General features: G+C 43.0%; 1 protein-coding gene across 1 annotated transcript in view; it reads right to left on the reverse strand.

Annotated features, from left to right (window-relative positions):
* Positions 1–26,122, reverse strand: part of LOC120026182 (GTPase-activating Rap/Ran-GAP domain-like protein 3) — a 41,715-nt gene that overhangs the window by 4,298 nt on the left and 11,295 nt on the right. The window contains exons 2-9 of the mRNA XM_038971007.1: positions 25,471–25,637; positions 18,799–18,957; positions 18,536–18,602; positions 17,342–17,449; positions 16,673–16,791; positions 15,353–15,488; positions 14,459–14,518; positions 8,015–8,227 (exon numbers count right to left, since the gene is read on the reverse strand). Coding sequence (XP_038826935.1) covers positions 8,015–8,227; positions 14,459–14,518; positions 15,353–15,488; positions 16,673–16,791; positions 17,342–17,449; positions 18,536–18,602; positions 18,799–18,957; positions 25,471–25,637 — 1,029 coding nt within the window. The remainder of the gene's footprint in view (positions 1–8,014; positions 8,228–14,458; positions 14,519–15,352; positions 15,489–16,672; positions 16,792–17,341; positions 17,450–18,535; positions 18,603–18,798; positions 18,958–25,470; positions 25,638–26,122) is intronic.

The raw sequence follows: 26,122 nt of genomic DNA on the forward strand, positions 1-26,122 counted from the left end.
CAATATGCCTTGTATACTGTTGTTTAGGGTAGTTATCATTGTTTTATTTTACTGCGGAGCCACTAGCCCCACTCAACATACCTCAGAGAGCTCTTTTGTCCCACCTCCCACACATGGGGTGACCTCACCTAGCATAACTAGTATCTCCAGAGATGCAACCTCTCTTATCGTCACTCAATGCCTAGGTTTACCTCCATAGTACATTATGCCCTGAATCTATTCTACCACGCCCAGAAATCGGCTCCTTTTATTCTCTGTCCCCAACACACTAGACGACCAGTTTTGATAGCCTTTAGCCATACCCTCATCCTACTCCTCCTCTGTTCCTCGGGTGATGTGGAGGTTAACCCAGGCCCTGTGTGTCCCCAGGCGCTCTCATTTGTTGACTTCTGTAACCGTAAAAGCCTTGGTTTCATGCATGTTTACATGAGAAGCCTCCTCCCTAAGTTTGTTTTACTCACTGCTTTAGCACACTCAACCAACCCTGATGTCCTTGCCGTGTCTGAATCCTGGCTTAGGAAGGCTACCAAAAATTCTAAGGGAGGAGTTGCAATCTACTGCTGAGATAGCCTGCAAAGTTCTGTCATACTTTCCAGGTCTATGCCCAAACAGTTCAAGCTTCTATTTTTTTTTTTTTTGTCTCTCACTGTTGCCGCCTGTTATAGACGCCCCTCAGCTCCCTGCTGTGCCCTGGACACCATATGTGAATTGATTGCCCCCCATCTATCTTCAGAGTTCGTGCTGTAGGTGACCTAAACTGGGATATGCTTAACACCCCGGCCATCCTACAATCTAAGCTAGATGCCCTCAATCTCACACAAATCATCAAGGAACCCACCAGGTACAACCCTAAATCCGTAAACATGGGCACCCTCATAGATATCATCCTGACCAAATTGCCCTCCAAATACACCTCTGCTGTTTTCAATCAGGATCTCAGTGATCACTGCCTCATTGCCTGCATCAGTTATGGGTCCACGGTCAAACGACCACCCCTCATCACTGTCAAATGCTCCCTAAAACACTTCTGCGAGCAGGCCTTTCTAATCGACCTGGCCCAGGTATCCTGGAAGGATATTGAACTCATCCCGTCAGTTGAGGATGCCTGGTTGTTCTTTAAAAGTCATTTCCTCAAGATCTTAAATAAGCATGCCCCTTTCAAAAAATGTAGAACTAAGAACAGATATAGCCCTTGGTTCACTCCAGACCTGACTGCCCTTGACTAGCACAAAAACATCCTGTGGCGTACTGCACTAGCATCGAATAGTCCCTGCGATATGCAACTTTTCAGGGAAGTCAGGAACCAATACACACAGTCAGTTCAGAAAGCAAAGGCTAGCTTTTTCAAACAGAAATTTGCATCCAGTAGCTCTAACTCCAAAAAGTTCTGGAACACTGTAAAGTCCTTGGAGAATAAGAGCACCTCCTCCTAACTGCCCACTGCACTGAGGCTAGGAAACACTGTCACCACCGATAAATCCACAATAATCGAGAATTTCAATAAGCATTTCTCTACGGCTGGCCATGCTTTCCTCCTGGCTACCCCAACCCCGGCCAACAGCTCCGCACCCCCCACAGCTACTTGCCCAAGCCTCCCCAGTTTCTCCTTCACCCAAATCCAGATAGCAGATATTCTGAAAGAGCTGCAAAACCTGGACCCGTACAAATCAGCTCGGCTAAACAAAAATGATCCGCCGCCATTGTTGCAACCCCTATTACTAGTCTGTTCAACCTCTCTTTCGTATCGTCCAAGATTCCTAAAGATTGGAAAGCTGCCGCGGTCATCCCCCTCTTCAAAGGGGGAGACACTCTAGACCCAAACTGTTACAGACCTATATCCATCCTGCCCTGCCTTTCGAAAGCCAAGTTAACAAACAGATCACTGACCATTCCGAATCCCACCGTACTTTCTCCGCTGTGCAATCCGTTTTTCGAGCTGGTCACGGGTGCACCTCAGCCACACTCAAGGTACTAAACGATATCATAACCGCCATCGATAAAAGACAGTACTGTGCAGCCGTCTTCATCGACCTGACCAAGGCTTTCGACTCTGTCAATCACCGTATTCTTATCGGCAGACTCAACAGCCTTGGTTTCTCAAATGACTACCTCGCCTGGTTCACCAACTACTTCTCAGACAGAGTTCAGTGTGTCAAATCGGAGGGCCTGTTGTCCGGACCTCTGGCAGTCTCTATGGGGGTACCACAGGGTTCAATTCTTGGGCCGACACTTTTCTCTGTATATATCAATGATGTCGCTCTTCCTGCGGGTGATTCCTTGATCCACCTCTACGCAGACGACACCATTCTGTATACATCCGGCCCTTCTTTGGACACTGTGTTAACTTCTTTGGGGTAGGGGGCAGTATTTTCACGTCCGGATGAAAAGCGTGCCCAGAGTAAACGGCCCGCTACTCAGCCATAAAAGCTAGAATATGCATATCATTAGTAGATTTGGATAGACAACACTCTGAAGTTTCTAAAACTGCTTGAATGATGTCTGTGAGTATAACAGAACTCATATGGCAGGCAAAAACCTAAGAAAAAATCCAACCAGGAAGTGGGAAATCTGAGGTTGGTTGATTTTCAACTCAGCCCCTATTGAAGATACAGTGGGATATTGGTCATGTTGCACTTCCTAAGGCGTCCACTAGATGTCAACAGTCTTTAGAACCTTGTCTGATGCTTCTACTGTGAAGTGGGGCCGAATGAGAGGGGATTGAGTAAGGTCTACCATGAGCTGAACATGCGCTGACCATGCGCGTTCTTGTGAGAGCGAGCTCTGTTCCATCGCACTTCTGTAGACAAAGGAATTCTTTGGTTGGAACATTATTGAAGAATTATGTTAAAAACATCCTAAAGATTGATTCAATACTTCGTTTGTCATGTTTTTACGGACTGTAATATAACTTTTTACAACTTTTCGTCCGTACTTTCCGCTGGACTTGCACGCGCGTCGTGAGTTTGGAATGTGTACTGAACGCTAAAACAACAAGGAGGAATTTGGACATAACATAACACATGGAACTGGGATTCCTGGGAGTGCATTCTGATGAAGATCGTCAAAGGAAAGTGAATGTTTATAATGTTATTTCTGACTTCTGTTGACTGCACAATATGGCGGATATATTTTTGTCTTGATTGGGCTCTGAGCGCCGACCTCAGATTATTGCATGGTTTGCTTTTTCCGTAAAGCTTTTTTGAAATCTGACACAGCGGTTGCATTAAGGAGAAGTGCATCTAAAGTTCCATGCATAACACTTGTATTTTCATCAACATTTATTATGAGTATTTCTGTAAATTGATGTGGCTCTCTGCAAAATCACCGGATGTTTTGGAACTACTGAACGTAACGCGCCAATGTAAACTCAGATTTCTGGATAAAATATGAACTTTACCGAACAAAACATACATGTATTGTGTAACATGACGTCCTATGAGTGTCATCTGATGAAGATCATCAAAGGTTAGTGATTCATTTGATCTATATTTCTGCTTTTTGTGAATCCTCTCTTTGGCTGGAAAAATGGCTGTGTTATTCTGTGAATAGGCACTCACCTAACATAATCGTTTGGTTTGCTTTCGTCGTAAAGCCTTTTTGAAATCGGACACTGTGGCTGGATTTACAACAAGTGTATCTTTAAAATGGTGTAAAATACATGTATGTTTGAGGAATTTTAATGATGGGATTTCTGTTGTTTTGAATTTGGCGCCCTGCAGTTTCACTGGCTGTTGACAAGGTGGGACGCTACCGTCCCACGTACCCTAGAAATGGTTTTAACAAACCTCCAGACGAGCTTCAATGACATACAACACTCCTTCCGTGGCCTTCAACTGCTCTTAAACGCTAGTAAAACTAAATGCATGCTCTTCAACCGATCACTGCCCGCACCCGCCCACCTGAGTAGCATCACTACTCTGGACGGTTCTGACTTAAAATATGTTAACAACTACAAATACCTAGGTGTCTGGCTAGACTGTAAACTCTCCTTCCAGACTCATATTAAGCATCTCCAATCTAAAATTAAATCTAGAATTGGCTTCCTATTTCACAAAAAAGCCTACTTCACTCACGCTGCCAAACATACCCTCATGAAACTGACTATCCCAAACACTCTACTCAGCAAACTGGATGCAGTCTATCACAGTGCCATCCGTTTTGTCACCAAAACCCCATATACCACCCACCACTGTGACTTGTATGCTCTCGTCGGCTGGCCCTTGCTTCATATTCGTTGCCAGACCCACTGGCTCTAGGTCATCTATAAGTCTTTGCGAGGTAAACTTCCGCCTTATCTCAGCTCACTGGTCACCATTACAACACCCACCTGTAACACGCGCACCAGCAGGTATATCTCACTGGTCATCCCCAAAGCCAACACCCACTTTGGCCGCCTTTCCTTACAGTTCTCTGCTGCCAATGACTGGGAACGAATTGCAAAAATCGCTGAAGTTGAAGACTAACTAACTTTAAGCATCAGCTGTCTGAGCAGCTTACCGATCGCTGCAGCTGTACATAGCCCATCTCCAAATAGCCCACCCAACTACCTCCACATCCCCATATTGTTTTTATTTACTTTTTCGCTCTTTTGCACACCAGCATTTCTACTTGCACATCATCATCTGCACATCTATTACTTCAGTGTGAATTTGCTAAATTGTAATTACTTCGCTACTATGGCCTATTTATTGCCTTACCTCCTAACTCCATTTGCGCACGCTGTATATAGAGTTTTCTATTGTGTATTGACTGTACTTTTGTTTATCCTATGTGTAACTGTGTTGTTTTTTGTCGCACTGCTTTGCTTTATCTTGGCCAGGTCGCAGTTGTAAATGAGAACTTGTTCTTGTAGGAGTTAGTACTTAGACATATAGAGACAGATATCACACTATTAAGCAAAAGACAGGTGTACATTAGAATATAAGAGGAGAAGGCAATTCGTGAGTGCATTTGCCATTCTGGTAAAAACAGGAATCTAAGACATAACAGACATAATGGCCAAAGCCATAAAAAGCATAAAGGCTTAGGGTAAAAAGGAAGAGGCGACACTTAAAGTACATTGTCTATTGTCTAGGACAGGAAACTAAAGCAAGGCCATAAGTGCATAGAATGGCTGGACATACCGAGGTCAGAGGGACACACAAAGGAGGGGGCCAGCCAAATGACCAACAGATGGACTATAGGCATAATACATATTTATTTTAGGACACTGAGAGGGTCCTGGCACCATTGTAATCTAATCAAGAGCGGATACAGGCGTTATTGGGCATGAACAAGCAGGAAGTCTAAAATGAGAGATATGGGATGGACTCATTTGATGTGTGTGTATAAGAACAGAGCCAGTGCTTATGGAAGTTGGTCTTTTCCGCGGACTGACACGGCTTCTGATATTTTATATTGAAAGCCTATATTGAATTTACAAGTCTTGTAAGAGTGTTATATTTCTGAGACGATTATCCACGACATTCTCAACTGGCCTACCTGGTTAAATAAAGGTGAAAATAAATAAATAAAAATAAACTATAGGCTATCTAACTACCTAACGATTATTGACTTGATTATTCCCGTCATTCTTAGCTTAGCTAAATGGTATAGTAGTTGTGCGTTCTCAATGGACATTCGGGTGTTTTCGTAAATTCGCTCTGGCTATCTATTCAGATTTCAGAGCACTCTTGTCTGAGTCTACCAGAGCGCAGAATAACGAATTTACGAGCGCTCAACACCCGTTGAATATGGCCGGTGTTAATAAACGTAGGCAAAAAAGCGTAATTAAATGATTGCCAGCAGCACAGTTGCAGTCACTAACGCTCTGGATAACATGAAAACTGCCTAACCAGCTCTGCCAGGGCGAGTAAAATGGCCAGAGTGGTCTCATTTGTGTCTGGAAGTAGCTAGCAAGCTAGCCAACGTTAGCTTGGGTGCTTGACTGCCGTTGTAAGGTCAGAACGCTCAAATCAACCCTACTCCTCTGAATTTACAAACGGACAATCTGACAACGCTATGAATTTACGAGCGCACTCTGGCACTCCAGCTTGAATTTAAGAACACACCCGAAGTTGTAAAATGTCTAAGTAGTAATTTGTTATGCTAGCAAGAGGTTGCAAAGCAACAACATTAACTTCCGGTAGACAGGCGAAGAGCTAGTACGCTCAACTGAAAGCATACTGTTATTTTACAGTATACTAAAATGAACTAATAGTATAGTCGTGGCCAAACATTTTGAGAATGACACAAATATTAATTTTCACAAAGTCTGCTGCCTCAGTTTGTATGATGGCAATTTGCATATACCCAGAATGTTATGAAGAGTGATCAGATGAATTGCAATTAATTGCAAAGTCCCTCTTTGCCATGCAAATGAACTGAATCCCCCAAAAACATTTCCACTGAATTTCAGCCCGGCCACAAAAGGACCAGATGGCATCATGTCAGTGATTCTCTCGTTAACACAGGTGTGAGTGTTGACGAGGACAAGGCTGGAGATCACTCTGTCATGCTGATTGAGTTCGAATAACAGACTGGAAGCCTCAAAAGGAGGGTGATGCTTGGAATCATTGTTCTTCCTCTGTCAACCATGATTACCTGCAAGGTGCCGTCATCATCGCTTAGCACAAAAAGGGCTTCACAGGCAAGGATATTGCTGCCAGTGAGATTGCACCTAAATCAACCATTTATCGGATCATCAAGAACTTCAAGGAGAGCGGTTCAATTGTTGTGAAGAAGGCTTCAGGGCACCCAAGAAAGTCCAACAAGCGCCAGGACTGTCTCCTAAAGTTGATTCAGCTGCGGGATTGTGACACAACCAGTACCGAGCTTGCTCAGGAATGGCAGCAGGCAGGTGTGAGTGCATCTGCACGCACAGTGAGGCGAAGACTTTTGGAGGATGGCCTGGTGTCAAGAAGGGCAGCAAAGAAGCCACTTCTCTCCAGGAAAAACATCAGGGACAGACTGATATTCTGCAAAAGGTACAGGGATTGGACTGCTGAGGACTGGGGTAAAGTCATTTTCTCTGATGAATCCCCTTTCCGATTGTTTGGGGCATCCGGAAAAAAGCTTGTCCGGAGAAGACAAGGTGAGCGCTGCCATCAGTCCTGTGTCATGCCAACAGTAAAGCATCCTGAGACCATTCATGTGTGGGGTTGCTTCTCAGCCAAGGGAGTGGGCTCACTCACAATTTTGCCTAAGAACACAGCCATGAATAAAGAATGATACCAACACATCCTCCGAGAGCAACTTCTTCCAACCATCCAGGAACAGTTTGCTGACGAACAATGCCTTTTCCAGCATGATGGTGCACCTTGCCATAAGGCAAAAGTGATAACTAAGTGGCTCGTGAACAAAACATCAATATTTTGGGTCCATGGCCAGGAAACTCCCCAGACCTTAATCCCATTGAGAAATTGTGGTCAATCCTCAAGAGGCGGGTGGACAAACAAAAACCCACAAATTATGAGAAACTCCAAGCATTGATTATGCAAGAATGGACTGCCATCAGTCAGGATGTGGCCCAAAAGTTAATTGACAGCATGCCAGGGCGGATTGCAGAGGTCTTGAAAAAGAAGGGTCAACAATGCAAATATTGACTCTCTGCATCAACTTCATGTAATTGTCAATAAAAGCCTTTGACACTTATGAAATGCTTGTAATTATACTTCAGTATTCCATAGTAACATCTGATAAAAATATCTAAAGACATTGAAGCAGCCAACTTTGTGAAAATTTATATTTATGTCATTCTCAAAACTTTTGGCCACTACTGTATATAGTATGTAGTATATACTCATTAAGTATACAGTATGTTAGTATGGGTATTCAGACACAGCTATAACCTACAAGCTAAATTACTCTATGGTCGCTGTGATGGGAAAGAGGATATGACAAGAACTAATTAAAACTAATTATATTATAACTTTCTGAATGCTGTGTCAGGTGTGTGTGTGTGTGTGTGTGCCTCTATGTGTGTGTGTGTAGTCAGGGGTGTGTATGTACAGTCCAGTCTTGGTGCCTCACTCACCCAGAAGCTCCTTACGGGTGCGGCTGGCGATTTCTTTGATCTCCATGCGGGACAGAGACAGGGTGTGTGAGGACCCCTGCATGAGGGCCCCCGCGGGGGCTATCAGGCCCGTCACCACCTTGTTGACCAGCGGGGACTTAAGGGGCCTCTCGATGCTGCGGCCCACTAGGTTACTCAGTGGGATCTTGAAGATGTGCTTACACTGTGTCTCACCTGGAGGGTGAAAAGCAGAGATACAGAGAGAGTGGGGATAGATGGAGAAGGAGAGATACAGAGAGAGTGGGAATGGATGGAAAAGGAGAGATACAGAGAGAGTGGGGATAGATGGAGAAGGAGAGATACAGAGAGAGTGGGAATGGATGGAAAAGGAGAGATACAGAGAGAGTGGGGATGGATGGAGAAGGAGAGATACAGAGAGTGGGGATGGATGGAGAAGGAGAGATACAGAGAGAGTGGGGATGGATGGAGAAGGAGAGATACAGAGAGTGGGAATGGATGGAAAAGGAGAGATACAGAGAGAGTGGGGATGGATGGAGAAGGAGAGATACAGAGAGAGTGGGAATGGATGGAGAAGGAGAGATACAGAGAGAGTGGGGATGGATGGAGAAGGAGAGATACAGAGAGTGGGGATGGATGGAGAAGGAGAGATACAGAGAGAGTGGGGATGGATGGAGAAGGAGAGATATAGAGAGTGGGAATGGATGGAAAAGGAGAGATACAGAGAGAGTGGGGATGGATGGAGAAGGAGAGATACAGAGAGAGTGGGGATGGATGGAGAAGGAGAGATACAGAGAGAGTGGGGATGGATGGAGAAGGAGAGATACAGAGAGAGTGGGGATGGATGGAGAAGGAGAGATACAGAGAGAGTGGGGATGGATGGAGAAGGAGAGATACAGAGAGAGTGGGGATGGATGGAGAAGGAGAGATACAGAGAGAGTGGGGATGGATGGAGAAGGAGAGATACAGAGAGAGTGGGGATGGATGGAGAAGGAGAGATACAGAGAGAGTGGGGATGGATGGAGAAGGAGAGATACAGAGAGAGTGGGGATAGATGGAGAAGGAGAGATACAGAGAGAGTGGGGATAGATGGAGAAGGAGAGATACAAAGAAAGGTATTGCGGTGAGAGAGAGACATCATTTCAACAACAGGCAACTTCAGGCAATGACGTTATGGAGACCTCCTTAGACTGATTAGTTTACCACACGCCCACGCACACACACACACACACACACACACACACACACACACACACACACACACACACACACACACACACACACACACACACACACTAGAGGAACATATGTGTAAGAACACGAACATGATCATGTCATGTTCCAATCAAGCCTCCTCTATCTAAACTGATTAATGACATGACTCAGTGACACAGTGTGCGATCGACTTATGAATTCATCATCATCGCCATTTCAAAACTGTGTAATATAATATGACTACTCAGTTACAGAAATTTACAGCTATCCATCAATTATTCAACGTTTGGGATCAATAATTAAATGACTGTTTGAGTCAGAGTAATTGGATACTTAACATCTTCGTAGCAGCACTGCATTCCAGTCTCTGTAGTCTGCTGTATTCCAGTCTCTATAGTCTGCTGTATTCCAGTCTCTATAGTCTGCTGTATTCCAGTCTCTGTAGTCTGCTGTATTCCAGTCTCTGTAGTCTGCTGTATTCCAGTCTCTATAGTCTGCTGTATTCCAGTCTCTATAGTCTGCTGTATTCCAGTCTCTATAGTCTGCTGTATTCCAGTCTCTGCAGTCTGCTGTATTCCAGTCTCTGTAGTCTGCTGTATTCCAGTCTCTATAGTCTGCTGTATTCCAGTCTCTATAGTCTGCTGTATTCCAGTCTCTGTAGTCTGCTGTATTCCAGTCTCTATAGTCTGCTGTATTCCAGTCTCTATAGTCGGCTGTATTCCAGTCTCTATAGTCTGCTGTATTCCAGTCTCTGTAGTCTGCTGTATTCCAGTCTCTGTAGTCTGCTGTATTCCAGTCTCTATAGTCTGCTGTATTCCAGTCTCTATCGTCTGCTGTATTCCAGTCTCTGTAGTCTGCTGTATTCCAGTCTCTGTAGTCTGCTGTATTCCAGTCTCTGTAGTCTGCTGTATTCCAGTCTATGTAGTCTGCTGTATTCCAGTCTCTATAGTCTGCTGTATTCCAGTCTCTATAGTCTGCTGTATTCCAGTCTCTATAATCTGCTGTATTCCAGTCTCTGTAGTCTGCTGTATTCCAGTCTCTGTAGTCTGCTGTATTCCAGTCTCTATAGTCTGCTGTGTTCCAGTCTCTTTAGTCTGCTGTATTCCAGTCTCTGTAGTCTGCTGTATTCCAGTCTCTATAGTCTGCTGTATTCCAGTCTCTGTAGTCTGCTGTGTTCCAGTCTCTGTAGTCTGCTGTATTCCAGTCTCTATAGTCTGCTATATTCCAGTCTCTGTAGTCTGCTGTATTCCAGTCTCTATAGTCTGCTGTATTCCAGTCTCTGTAGTCTGCTGTATTCCAGTCTCTGTAGTCTGCTGTATTCCAGTCTCTGTAGTCTGCTGTATTCCAGTCTCTGTAGTCTGCTGTATTCCAGTCTCTGTAGTCTGCTGTATTCCAGTCTCTATAGTCTTCTGTATTCCAGTCTCTGTAGTCTGCCATATTCCAGTCTCTGTAGTCTGCCATATTCCAGTCTCTGTAGTCTGCTGTATTCCAGTCTCTGTAGTCTGCTGTATTCCAGTCTCTGTAGTCTGCTGTATTCCAGTCTCTGTAGTCTGCTGTATTCCATCTCTATAGTCTGCTGCATTCCAGTCTCTGTAGTCTGCTGTATTCCAGTCTCTGTAGTCTGCTGTATTCCAGTCTCTGTAGTATGCTGTAACCAGTCTCTGTAGTCTGCTGTATTCCAGTCTCTATAGTCTGCTGTATTCCAGTCTCTGTAGTCTGCTGTATTCCAGTCTCTATAGTCTGCTGTATTCCAGTTTCTGTAGTCTGCTGTATTCCAGTCTCTGTAGTCTGCTGTATTCCAGTCTCTATAGTCTGCTGTATTCCAGTCTCTGTAGTCTGCTGTATTCCAGTCTCTATAGTCTGCTGTATTCCAGTCTATGTAGTCTGCTGTATTCCAGTCTCTGTAGTCTGCTGTATTCCAGTCTCTGTAGTCTGCTGTATTCCAGTCTCTGTAGTCTGCTGAATTCCATTCTCTATAGTCTGCTGTATTCCAGTCTCTGTAGTCTGCTGTATTCCAGTCTCTATAGTCTGCTGTATTCCAGTCTATGTAGTCTGCTGTATTCCAGTCTCTGTAGTCTGCTGTATTCCAGTCTCTGTAGTCTGCTGTATTCTAGTCTCTGTAGTCTGCTGAATTCCATTCTCTATAGTCTGCTGTATTCCAGTCTCTGTAGTCTGCTGTATTCCAGTCTCTATAGTCTGCTGTATTACAGTCTCTATAGTCTGCTGTATTCCAGTCTCTGTAGTCTGCTGTATTCCAGTATCTGTAGTCTGCTGTATTCCAGTCTTTGTAGTCTGCTGTATTCCAGTCTCTGTAGTCTGCTGTATTCCAGTCTCTATAGTCTGCTGTATTCCAGTCTCTGTAGTCTGCTGTATTCCAGTCTCTGTAGTCTGCTGTATTCCAGTCTCTGTAGTCTGCTGTATTCCAGTCTCTGTAGTCTGCTGTATTCCAGTCTCTGTAGTCTGCTGAATTCCAGTCTCTATAGTCTGCTGTATTCCAGTCTCTGTAGTCTGCTGTATTCCAGTCTCTATAGTCTGCTGTATTCCAGTCTCTGTAGTCTGCTGTATTCCAGGCTCTATATTTTGCTATATTCCAGTCTTTGTAGTCTGCTGTATTCCAGTCTCTGTAGTCTGCTGTATTCCAGTGTCTGTAGTCTGCTGTATTCCAGTCTCTGTAGTCTGCTGTATTCCAGTCTCTATATTTTGCTGTATTCCAGTCTTTGTAGTCTGCTGTATTCCAGTCTCTGTAGTCTGCTGTATTCCAGTCTCTGTAGTCTGCTGTATTCCAGTCTCTATAGTCTGCTGTATTCCAGTCTCTGTAGTCTTTTGTATTCCAGTCTCTATAGTCTGCTGTATTCCAGTCTCTATAGTCTGCTGTTACCCAGTCTCTGTAGTCTGCTGTATTCCAGTCTGTGTAGTCTGCTGTATTCCAGTCTCTATAGTCTGCTGTATTCTATTCTCTATAGCCTGCTGTATTCCAGTCTCTGTAGTCTGCTGTATTCCAGTCTCTATCATCTTCTGTATTCTAGTCTCTGTAATCTTCTGTATTCTAGTTTCTATAATCGCCTGTATTCTAGTCTCTATAGTCTGCTGTTTTCCAGTCTCTATAGTCTTCTGTATTCCAGTCTCTATAATCTTCTGTATTCTAGTCTCTATATTCTGCTGTATTCCAGTCTCTATCGTCTGCTGTATTCTAGTCTTTGTAGTCTGCTGTATTCCAGTCTCTGTAGTCTGCTGTAGTCCAGTCTCTGTAGTCTGTTGTATTCCAGTCTCTGTAGTCTGTTGTATTTCAGTCTCTGTAGACTGTTGTATTCCAGTCTCTGTAGTCTGCTGTATTCCAGTCTCTATAATCTGCTGTATTCCAGTCTCTACAGTCTGCTGTATTCCAGTCTCTATAGTCTTCTGTATTCTAGTCTCTATAACCTTCTGTATTCTAGTCTCTATAGTCTGCTGTATTCCAGTCTCTATCGTCTGCTGTATTCTAGTCTCTATAATATTCTCTATTCTAGTCTCTATAGTCTGCCTTATTCCAGTCACTGTAGTCTGCTGTATTCCAGTCTCTATAGTCTGCTGTATTCCAGTCTCTATAGTCTTCTGTATTCTAGTCTCTATAATCTTCTCTATTCTAGTCTCTATAGTCTGCTGTATTCCAGTCTCTATCGTCTGCTGTATTCTAGTCTCTATAATCTTCTGTATTCTAGTCTCTATAGTCTGCTGTGTTCCAGTCTCTACAGTCTGTTGTATTCCAGTGGTAGCTATAGCAGGGGTGGGCTCTTTAGGCACCCAACATGCCAAAAGAACGTTGCAAAACATTTTGTTACGTTTTGCCCTAATGAACATGATGCAGGTGTATTGGCTTGCAATGGTTAAATCTAACCATTAGGTGGCAGTGAATGCTCATATTCTAATGCAGCGTTTCACTAGATCAAGACAGGATGGCAATACTAACGCACACGCAGCTATGTGATTGTCTGATGCGATGGAAGGCTGCACTGCACCAAACAGACCGCCGTTCTGAAATGTCACGGGGTCAAAGGTGACGCAAACAGCATTCTGGGAGAAAAGGGGTCACTCCTTTTGTTATGACAGGTTCACTGACTCACTGTTACCGACCCCTCTCTCCCATAACAATACCAGACAGACAGAAATGTTAATAATAAACCAAATAGATATGAAATATACCAACAACAAAAAGCATGCAGCCATCTGGGATATATAATCGCGTGGATCTATATATTCCACATGCGTTTCTGCTCCAGGGTAAATGACCTAGAATCTAACAAAATAAAGGTTCCATAAGAGTTTTTGAATATTTGATTTGTTATGTTTTATAACTGTCCAATCCTCTAATCAGAATAGGATGTGATTCCATGATTAAACATGGTTCAGGATTGGTGGAATACTACTAGAGGTAGTTTGACTGTCCAATCCACACATCAGTCTCAGCATTTTGTATTCACATGTTACTGATGTCAACAAATCTGATCTCAAACTGAGCCAATTGTCTACCAGTGGAAAAGCAGCTCTCCCCATAGAGCAGAAACGGCAGGCATAGGCAGTCGGTTAGAGGATGGGATTTTTGTCAGCCCCCCCTCAATCTCTCCCTCCTTCCCCCTAGATTGTGGCACCTCTATTTAGACCACCACTCTGAATGGGAGAGGGGGTTTTGACAAAAGTTTCCATGGTGACAGTGCAATCTGTAAATCATGCTGCGGCAGACGTGTCTTCTCCTCCCCTCTGTCTCGCTCTCTCTTTCTCTCTTTTTCATTCCCCCTCCTCTCTCTCTCAAACATTCTCCCATCTCTCTCACACGCATACCTTTCTGAATCTACATCTCTCTCCCCTCTCTATCTCCCCTCTCTCTCCCCCTCTCTATCATCCATTTCTTCTTTCCTTTTTTACTTTTTCACTCTCTCCATTTCCCAGTCACTCTGACAGAGAGAAGGTGTGATGGGGAAGACAGAATGTTCACTTAACATTCAACTGACATTCAGTCAAACATGCCGCTTCATATAAAAACAACTGAAAGGTGAGTTATTTTCCGTGCATGTTAGTAGGGCAGCATGTGCAGCTAGATGAAGAGGGAGGGCTGTGTCCCAAATGGCACCTGATTCCCTATATAGTGCACTGCTTCTGACCAGGGGCCAGGGCTCTGGTCAGAAGTAGTGCACTATATAAGGAAAAGAATGCCATTTGGGACAAACCGGAGGAGCAGTGGGAGACTCCTTGAAGTACCTTCGGCATCCTTAGACATGTACAGGGATAGCTTGGTACCATAGGGGATCCGTATAGAATCTGAACCAGGGACCAGAACAAGGTTATGTAATACACACACACACTCTGGTATGACAGAACACACACATTCAGTAGTATTAACACCACCACCCCCAGAGCTGGAAAGATCAATGCTACAGGGATGTTAATGGTTGTAGTAGTGTTCCAAGACTAGAGTTGACCAATAGAAAAGAGAAGAAGGACCCGGTAGAAGATGGCAGAGTCTTAAAGGGGAACTCAAAAACTATCCTGTGGTATTTTGCATCATCATAATGATGTGGCAGGTGACACATTGCTTCTTGAAAGTCCAAGATCGTGAAAACTTGACTGCTGACATGCACAACATTTTGGAACTGTATCAACAATGGACGAATGAAAAAAAATACCAAAATATTGTTTTTGAGTGGAGTTCCCCTTTAACCTCTCAAAGTGCCCTCTATACTGTACTACACTCTAACCCCTCTAAAGCCCAGTTCAGGTCCCATGATATATACTACACCCTTCACCCTCTAAAGCCCAGTTCAGGTCCCATGATATATACTACACTCTAACCCATCTAAAGCCCAGTTCAGGTCCCATGATATATACTACACCCTTCACCCTCTAAAGCCCAGTTCAGGTCCCATGATATATACTACACCCTTCACCCTCTAAAGCCCAGTTCAGGTCCCATGATATATACTACACTCTACCCCCTCTAAAGCCCAGTTCAGGTCCCATGCTATATACTACACCCTTCACCCTCTAAAGCCCAGTTCAGGTCCCATGATATATACTACACCCTACCCCCTCTAAAGCCCAGTTCAGGTCCCATGATATATACTACACCGTGATTGGTTGCTTGGCGAGGCTTACCGTCTCCGAGCGGCGATGGGAACACGGGCATCTCGTAGCCGGTGGGCGTCTGTGGGGAACTCTGGGAACTGGTGTCCCGGGAGCTGCAGTTGGAGGCAGAGTTGACCGGAGCAGACGACACAAAGTAGATGTCTGACTGATGGAGGGAGAGGGAGAGATGAAGAGAGAGAGAGATGAAGAGAGAGAGAGAGATGAAGAGAGAGAGAGAGAGAGAGAGAGAGAGAGAGAGAGAGAGAGAGATGTTGGTTAGTGAAATAATGCCATCACCTGTCTTAGGTTCTGAACAAACCCAAACAGACAACTAGGAAAAGCTCAAACCAAATTTATTCACCCACTGGGTCCAACAGCTGCAAAGACAAAGCATCATTACACAATCACATATATTTATAACCTCCTACTAGGCTGGGTCAACTCCTTCCACATCTAGACATCCCTGTTGCTAGACAGGATTGTAATCATGGCCCTGCCTGATGCTTGAACCTTGGTGGGTGTGGAAGTGTATGTGTGTGAGATAGGACGGTAGTAGAAGGGTCGTTGGGGTGGGCCCTTCTGGCCCCCCTCCCAGATGTGTCTTGTCACTTCATCTGTTGACTTGACCTCGAGCTGAATTCCTCGCTGCTTCCTAGTTCTGCAGCTGTCCTGCCTTATCAGAGACAAACTATTACCCTTCACCTCCCTCCTTAGAAACATGTGAACAGAATATGAACTTTCTGTCTCACTCAGTAACTTTCCATACACCAAGTTCCTATCCACACTTCATTGACCCCAACATACACATTCCTTATACATGTAAAGTCATCAATAAGTTCTAGTATGGTAACATGTATCAGTCTATTTCAAGCTAGAATCCAACACCTGCTACAACATGATGAGGTAGTGTTTCATATTGTTGAATGGTACAGTCTGCATGTGTCCTTCTGTTGTGTATGAGTTGTGTGTTTGATAGTGTTTATGTGTGGTCCCTCTGGGATAATAAAGACTGATTGAAATAAGATTGCTGAGAATTTTGTTTCTAAAAACACACACACGCACACACACACACACACACTCACACACACACACCCACACACACACACACACACACACACACACACACACACACACACACACACACACACACACACACACACACACACACACACACACACATGCTCACAAACGGACACGCACATACAAGCTCGTGAACGCATGCACGCACACACACGTGGGTACACACACACACGCTTTCTCTCTCTCTTTTGTGTTGTGTAGGAAAAGCACTTTATAACTCAGATTCATTACCATCATGATTGGACACTTCCACCTGTCAATCAAACTCACCCTGGAGGCAGTCAGCTGGAGCTCTGGCACGACAGCTGTGTAGACCAGGTTACCGTTGACAACCAGCCGGATCTCAATGGAGTCAGTGGTAAAGGCCAAGATGTAGGGGAATGCACACACTAACACAACAACAACTTCCTGTTATTGAATAAAGAATTAACATCCCATGTGCTGACATAGTATAAGAAAAAGTGCATTTACAGACAGAACGGAGAATCAACAGTAATAATTAGTGCATGACTATGAAGTAATTATGATTCCAAAGCACAGCATCAACATTCTGAAGAACACCTGGCTAAATGGAGCTGATAGATTCGGATAGAGGGTTTGGATAGATAATGTCCTAATAAATTAATCCTAAGGGTAAAATTGGTTTGTCAAAGCAGCATGACAGTACAAACATAGACATACTAACATAAGAGAAACTGTAGCTTGTGTAATGTATCTTTAGCCAGCCATTCTCTGCTTTCATCATCAGAAACAAACACAGACACAAACAGACACAAACAAACACTCTGGACGACCTAGCCTGGGTGGCCACCCGCTGCATGTTACCATGGTGACGGGGCTCAGGCCAGGGCCGGAGGCTGGGCTGACCAAGGGAGGGAGCGGGGTGTGGGGAGGGGTAGGGTGGGGCTGCTGGTTGCTATGGTTACCAGTGCTACTCACCGATGGCGTTGGGCATCTGGTTCCAGCTGAAGTGTAAGTCAGAGGCGTTAGACTGGATCATAGGGGTGGACCCATTGAACGGACACACCTTCTTATAGGAACAGATATCTGGGGAACATATGAGATATACAGTATTAGAATGGATATATTAGTGACCCAATATGCCTTTATACCATGTCATTGTTAAGTAATTATAGGAACAAGTATCTGCACAGAAAGACGAGTTTAGAAACATAAGTCTAAATATAGAAACACAGTCGTTAACCTTGTATATATAGGAACCTTGTATATATAGGAACCTTGTATATATAGGAACCTTGTATATATAGGAACCTTGTATATATAGGAACCTTGTATATATAGGAACCTTGTATATATAGGAACCTTGTATATATAGGAACCTTGTATATATAGGAACCTTGTATATATGCGTGTTGAGGACAATGGATAATATATATTCAAACGTTACTACACCCTCAGAAATAAAGGTTTAGACTTGATCCTAAAGGAGTACAACCGCTGGTCCCTGGGGTGGAATCTCACTGTAAGGAATCTCCTTTGTACTTTTAGTAATAGGTGCATAATTGTACCCCAGTTCATACCTCAGAGAGTACCTTCCTCCACAGGTACAAAAGCATGCTTTTTGCCTTTATATCGTAACGATACAGTGACAAAGCAATATGTTCTCTATAAGTGACAAACAAGCACTTTTACTCATGATTGGCCAAAAATAACTAATGACTGCCACACCCCCACTAAGCCACGCCTCCAATCTCATTTTCCAGTGTGCCTTGCCTCTGAGGTTATCAACCATGACTGTATTTGTTAGTGACAGATACATGGTTGTTGAATTAGTTCATTTTCAGTCCTGTGGCCTTCACCAAGTGAATTCCAAGGTGTATGTTATCATTATAATTAAACTCTTCATAAGGCCTTATTTTGAGGGGTAGTTTTACCCTAATACAGCCTACAAGTATTAGGGTAATATATGGGGTACAAAAATGTACCATTATACTCTTTATTCGCACATGTACCCTAAAAGGTACCGAACAGTACCGTGTGACATCATTATGTGTACCTCTGAAGGTACATTATATGTATTTTAATATTTTTTTATAACCCAACTAACAATACCGTACCGTTATTTTCTAAGAGTGTAGAGTGTAGAAATACCCCAGATAAATGGAGACTCACAATTGTAACACAACAAAAGACCAGCCTCCCCATCCTCGTACACATCGATGGCTGCCACAAAGTTGACCTGTGTGCACATGGCAGAGAAGAGCACTGTATTGAATTCATTCTACTCAATTGTCATTCATTGGTCCATCTTTAACTGTTCTCCTCTAAACTGTAACTCTTCCCCTTCATTGTTGAGCTCTCTTCTCAGTCAACCAACCAGGTAAGTGGAAGGTAATGTAAATAACACCATAAATCATATTGTTAGGAGGTCTCACCCGGTTGGCGTCTACGTGGTGTAGCCTGTATGCGTCCCCGGTGCTCTCGTTGATCAGGTCAAACTGGTGTTTGTAGGCCACACAGATCATGTTGTCGTTCTCCCCTGTAGGACCGTCCACTAGGGCCATGACTACTGGAGGGTCACACAGACAGATCTCCTGGGGGGGGGGCAGGTCAGGAGGGGGGACAGGTCAGGAGGGTGGGCCTCACACAGGTGTGTGTGTGTGTGTGTGTGTGTGTGTGTGTGTGTGTGTGTGTGTGTGTGTGTGTGTGTGTGTGTGTGTGTGTGTGTGTGTGCGTGTGTGTGAATGCATGCCTGTGTGCATGGCTATGAGCCTCTCCTCATTCACTAGATCCCTTAGCTGTGGTAAAATGCTGACATTCTCTTGCTGCTGCATTACAGCAGCTATGGAATAGCTCAAAAAGTTCTCCAGCTGCACCACTGAGAGCATCTTAACTGGCTGCATCCCCGCTTGGTATGGCAAAGGCACCGCCCTTGACCGCAAAGCTCTACAGAGGGTGGTGCGGACAGCCCAGTACATCACTGGGGCCGAACTCCCTTCCACCCAGGACCTCTTTATCAGCCGGTGTTAGAGGAAGGCCCGAAAAATTGCCAAAGACTCCAGCCACCCAAGCCATAGACTGTTCACTCTTTTACCGTCCAGCAAACGATACCGGAGCATCGGCTCTCAGACGAACAGGCTCCAAGACAGCTTCTACCCACAAGCCATAAGACTGTTAAATAGCCAGACTGCTAAACAGCCTAAATATTCAATGAACGGTACCTGAACTATCTGCACTGACCCTATGCACACTCACTAGACTATACACACCATGTGCACACTCACTAGACTATACACACCCTATGCACACTCACTAGACTATACACACCCTATGCACACTCACTAGACTATACACACCATGTGCACACTCACTAGACTATACACACCCTATGCACACTCACTAGACTATACACACCCTATGCACACTCACTAGACTATACACACCATGTGCACACTCACTAGACTATACACACCCTATGCACACTCACTAGACTATACACACCCTATGCACACTCACTAGACTATACACACCCTATGCACACTCACTAGACTATACACACCCTATGCACACTCACTAGACTATACACACCCTATGCACACTCACTAGACTATACACACCATGTGCACACTCACTAGACTATACACACCTTATGCACACTCACTAGACTATACACACCCTATGCACACTCACTAGACTATACACACCCTATGCACACTCACTAGACTATACACACCCTATGCACATTCACTAGACTATACACACCCTATGCACACTCACTAGACTATACACACCCTATGCACATTCACTTGACTATACACACCCTATGCACACTCACTAGACTATACACACCCTATGCACATTCACTAGACTATAAACACCCTATGCATATTCACTAGACTATACACACCCTATGCACATTCACTAGACTATACACACCCTATGCACATTCACTAGACTATACACACCCTATGCACATTCACTAGACTATACACACCATATACACACTCACTAGACTATACACACCATATACACACTCACTAGACTATACACACCCTATGCACACTCACTAGACTATACACACCCTATGCACATTCACTAGACTATAAATACCCTATGCACATTCACTAGACTATACACACCCTATGCACATTCACTAGACTATACACACTATATACACATTCACTAGACTATACACATCCTATGCACACTCACTAGACTATACACACCCTATGCACACTCACTAGACTATACACACCCTATGCACATTCACTAGACTATACACACCCTATGCACATTCACTAGACTATACACACCATATGCACACTCACTAGACTATACACACCCTATGCACATTCACTAGACTTTACACATCATATACACACTCACTAGACTATACACACCCTATGCACATTCACTAGACTATACACACCCTATGCACATTCACTAGACTATACACACTATATACACACTCACTAGACTATACACACCATATACACATTCACTAGACTATACACACCCTATGCACACTCACTAGACTATACACACCCTATGCACACTCACTAGACTATACACACCCTATGCACATTCACTAGACTATACACACCCTATGCACATTCACTAGACTATACACACCCTATGCACACTCACTAGACTATACACACCCTATGCACACTCACTAGACTATACACACCCTATGCACACTCACTAGACTATACACACCCTATGCACATTCACTAGACTATACACACCATATACACACTCACTAGACTATACACACCATATACACACTCACTAGACTATACACACCATATACACACTCACTAGACTATACACACCATATACACACTCACTCACACACACTACATTGACACTCCCACACAAAACTCCCACACACACACACACACACACACACACACACACACACACACACACACACACACACACACACACACACACACACACACACACACACACACACACACACACACACACACACACACACACACACACATGGATACAACACAACACAAACACACATACATACACATTACACACACACACTTTTACACATCATTTTCTGCTGCTACTCTGTTATTTATTTTACTTTTATTATTATCTATCCTGTTGCCTAGTCACTTTACCCTGCCTTCATGTACATATCTACCTCATATACCTTATTATTATCTATCCTGATGCCTAGTCACTTTACCCTGCCTTCATGTACATATCTACCTCAAATACCTTATTATTATCTATCCTGTTGCCTAGTCACTTTACCCTGCCTTCATGTACATATCTACCTCAAATACCTTATTAGTATCTATCCTGATGCCTAGTCATGTTACCCTGCCTTCATGTACATATCTACCTCAAATACCTTATTATTATCTATCCTGATGCCTATTATCTTTACCCTGCCTTCATGTACATATCTACCTCAAATAACATATTATTATCTATCTTGATGCCTTGTCACGTTACCCTGCCTTCATGTACATATCTACCTCAAATACCTTATTATTATCTATCCTGATGTCTAGTCACGTTACCCTGCCTTCATGTACATATCTACCTCAAATACCTTATTATTATCTATCCTGATGTCTAGTCACTTTACCCTGCCTTCATGTACATATCTACCTCAAATAACATATTATTATCTATCCTGATGCCTTGTCACGTTACCCTGCCTTCATGTACATATCTACCTCAAATACCTTATTATTATCTATCCTGATGTCTAGTCACGTTACCCTGCCTTCATGTACATATCTACCTCAAATAACATATTATTATCTATCCTGATGCCTAGTCACTTTACCCTGCCTTCATGTACATATCTACCTCAAATACCTTATTATTATCTATCCTGATGCCTAGTCACGTTACCCTGCCTTCATGTACATATCTACCTCAAATACCTTATTATTATCTATCCTGATGCCTAGTCACGTTACCCTGCCTTCATGTACATATCTACCTCAAATAACATATTATTATCTATCCTGATGCCTATTATCTTTACCCTGCCTTCATGTACATATCTACCTCAAATACCTTATTATTATTTATCCTGATGCCTATTATCTTTACCCTGCCTTCATGTACATATCTACCTCAAATACGTCATATGTCTGCACATTGATCTGGTACTCCCTGTATATACAGTAACTCCACATTGATCTGGTACTGGTACTCCCTGTATATAGCTCCACATTGATCTGGTACTGGTTCTCCCTGTATATAGCTCCACATTGATCTAGTACTGGTTCTCCCTGTATATAGCTCCATATTGATCTGGTACTGGTACTCCCTGTATATAGCTCCACATTGATCTGGTACTGGTATTCCCTGTATATAACTCCACATTGATCTGGTACTGGTATTCTCTGTATATAACTCCATATTGATCTGGTACTGGTATTCCCTGTATATAACTCCACATTGATATGGTACTGGTACTCCCTGTATATAGCTCCACATTGATCTGGTACTGGTATTCCCTGTATGGAGCTCCACATTGATATGGTACTGGTACTCCCTGTATATAGCTCCACATTGATCTGGTACTAGTACTCTCTGTATATAGCTCCACATTGATCTGGTACTGGTATTCCCTGTATGGAGCTCCACATTGATCTGGTACTGGTACTCCCTGTATATAGCTCCACATTGATCTGGTACTAGTACTCTCTGTATATAGCTCCACATTGATCTGGTACTGGTATTCCCTGTATATAACTCCACATTGATCTGGTACTGGTACTCCCTGTATATAGCTCCATATTGATCTGGTACTGGTATTCCCTGTATATAACTCCACATTGATATGGTACTGGTACTCCCTGTATATAACTCCATATTGATCTGGTACTGGTACTCCCTGTATATAGCTCCACATTGATCTGGTACTGGTATTCCCTGTATATAACTCCACATTGATCTGGTACTGGTACTCCCTGTATATAGCTCCACATTGATCTGGTACTGGTACTCCCTGTATATAGCTCCACATTGATCTGGTACTGGTACTCCCTGTATATAACTCCATATTGATCTGGTACTGGTACTCCCTGTATATAACTCCATATTGATCTGGTACTGGTACTCCCTGTATATAGCTCCACATTGATCTGGTACTGGTACTCCCTGTATATAACTCCATATTGATCTGGTACTGGTACTCCCTGTATATAACTCCACATTGATCTGGTACTGGTACTCCCTGTATATAACTCCATATTGATATGGTACTGGTACTCCCTGTATATAACTCCATATTGATCTGGTACTGGTACTCCCTGTATATAGCTCCACATTGATCTGGTACTGGTAGTCCCTGTATATAACTCCACATTGATCTGGTACTGGTACTCCCTGTATATAACTCCATATTGATCTGGTACTGGTATTCCCTGTATATAACTCCATATTGATCTGGTACTGGTATTCCCTGTATATAACTCCATATTGATCTGGTACTGGTACTCCCTGTATATAGCTCCACATTGATCTGGTACTGGTACTCCCTGTATATAACTCCACATTGATCTGGTACTGGTACTCCCTGTATATAACTCCATATTGATCTGGTACTGGTACTCCCTGTATATAGCTCCACATTGATCTGGTACTGGTACTCCCTGTATATAGCTCCACATTGATCTGGTACTGGTACTCCCTGTATATAGCTCCACATTGATCTGGTACTGGTATTCCCTGTATATAGCTCCACATTGATCTGGTACTGGTACTCCCTGTATATAGCTCCACATTGATCTGGTACTGGTACTCCCTGTATATAACTCCACATTGATCTGGTACTGGTACTCCCTGTATATAGCTCCACATTGATCTGGTACTGGTACTCCCTGTATATAACTCCACATTGATCTGGTACTGGTACTCCCTGTATATAGCTCCATATTGATCTGGTACTGGTACTCCCTGTATATAACTCCACATTGATCTGGTACTGGTACTCCCTGTATATAGCTCCACATTGATCTGGTACTGGTACTCCCTGTATATAACTCCATATTGATCTGGTACTGGTACTCCCTGTATATAGCTCCACATTGATCTGGTACTGGTACTCCCTGTATATAACTCCACATTGATCTGGTACTGGTACTCCCTGTATATAGCTCCACATTGATCTGGTACTGGTACTCCCTGTATATAGCTCCACATTGATATGGTACTGGTACTCCCTGTATATAGCTCCACATTGATCTGGTACTGGTACTTCCTGTATATAGCTCCACATTGATCTGGTACTCCCTGTATATAGCTCCACATTGATCTGGTACTCCCTGTATATAACTCCACATTGATCTGGTACTGGTACTCCCTGTATATAGCTCCACATTGATCTGGTACTGGTACTCCCTGTATATAACTCCATATTGATCTGGTACTGGTACTCCCTGTATATAACTCCATATTGATCTGGTACTGGTACTCCCTGTATATAACTCCATATTGATCTGGTACTGGTACTCCCTGTATATAACTCCACATTGATCTGGTACTGGTACTCCCTGTATATAACTCCATATTGATCTGGTACTGGTACTCCCTGTATATAACTCCATATTGATCTGGTACTGGTACTCCCTGTATATAACTCCATATTGATCTGGTACTGGTACTCCCTGTATATAACTCCACATTGATCTGGTACTGGTACTCCCTGTATATAACTCCATATTGATCTGGTACTGGTACTCCCTGTATATAACTCCATATTGATCTGGTACTGGTACTCCCTGTATATAACTCCATATTGATCTGGTACTGGTACTCCCTGTATATAACTCCATTCTTGTGTATTTTATTTAAATCCTTCTTGTGTTACAATTTTTTTTCATTGGGAAAGGTTCGTAAGTAAGCATTTCACGGTAAAGTTTACACCAGTTGTGTTTGGCGCATGTGACAAATAAAATTAGATTGTATTTTACTTGGAAGGTATACTGATTATTGACTTGTTGAACTTTTTCAATCATTCCCCCCAAAAATGTGTAAGTGTTGTGTGTGTTTCTGTGTGCGATTAAACTGTGCGCGTGCGTCTGTAAGTGTCCACTTGTGTGTACAGTTTCTCTCACCCGTATGTACTGGAACTGGTCCACGGGTGAGTCGGTTGCAGCAGCGAGGGTGCCTAGGCCGTCGAGGCGGGGCTGTTTCCTGGTGATGAGGAGGAGCTTATTCCTGATGGCCGCCACGATCCTCAACTCTGACCCATGGTGGGTGTTGATGGAGTATAGGTGACACCCTGGGACAGGGAGAAAGGGGGAGGTGGAGAGAGTGGAAGAGAAAAGGCAGAGGAGGAGAGAGAGAGGATAAAGGTGTGTGTGAGAGAGAGAAAGAGAGGGGAAGAATATGTTTCAGTGGTTAGCTACAGTATGCAATAGAGCAATGGAATTATTACTATTATTATTACTATTATTACTATTATTACTATTATTATTACTATTATTACTATTATTACTATTATTATTACTATTATTACTATTATTACTATTATTATTATTACTATTACTATTATTATTACTATTATTATTACTATTATTATTATTATTACCATTACGGATTTTACTATTATTATTATTACTATTACTATTATTACTATTATTATTACTATTATTACTATTATTATTACTATTATTATTATTATTATTAGTATTACTATTATTATTACTATTATTATTACTATTATTACTATTATTACTATTATTATTCTATTATAGTATTATTATT

The sequence above is a fragment of the Salvelinus namaycush genome, chromosome 31 (assembly GCF_016432855.1).
Source record: "Salvelinus namaycush isolate Seneca chromosome 31, SaNama_1.0, whole genome shotgun sequence".
NCBI classification, from domain to species: Eukaryota; Metazoa; Chordata; class Actinopteri; order Salmoniformes; family Salmonidae; genus Salvelinus; species Salvelinus namaycush.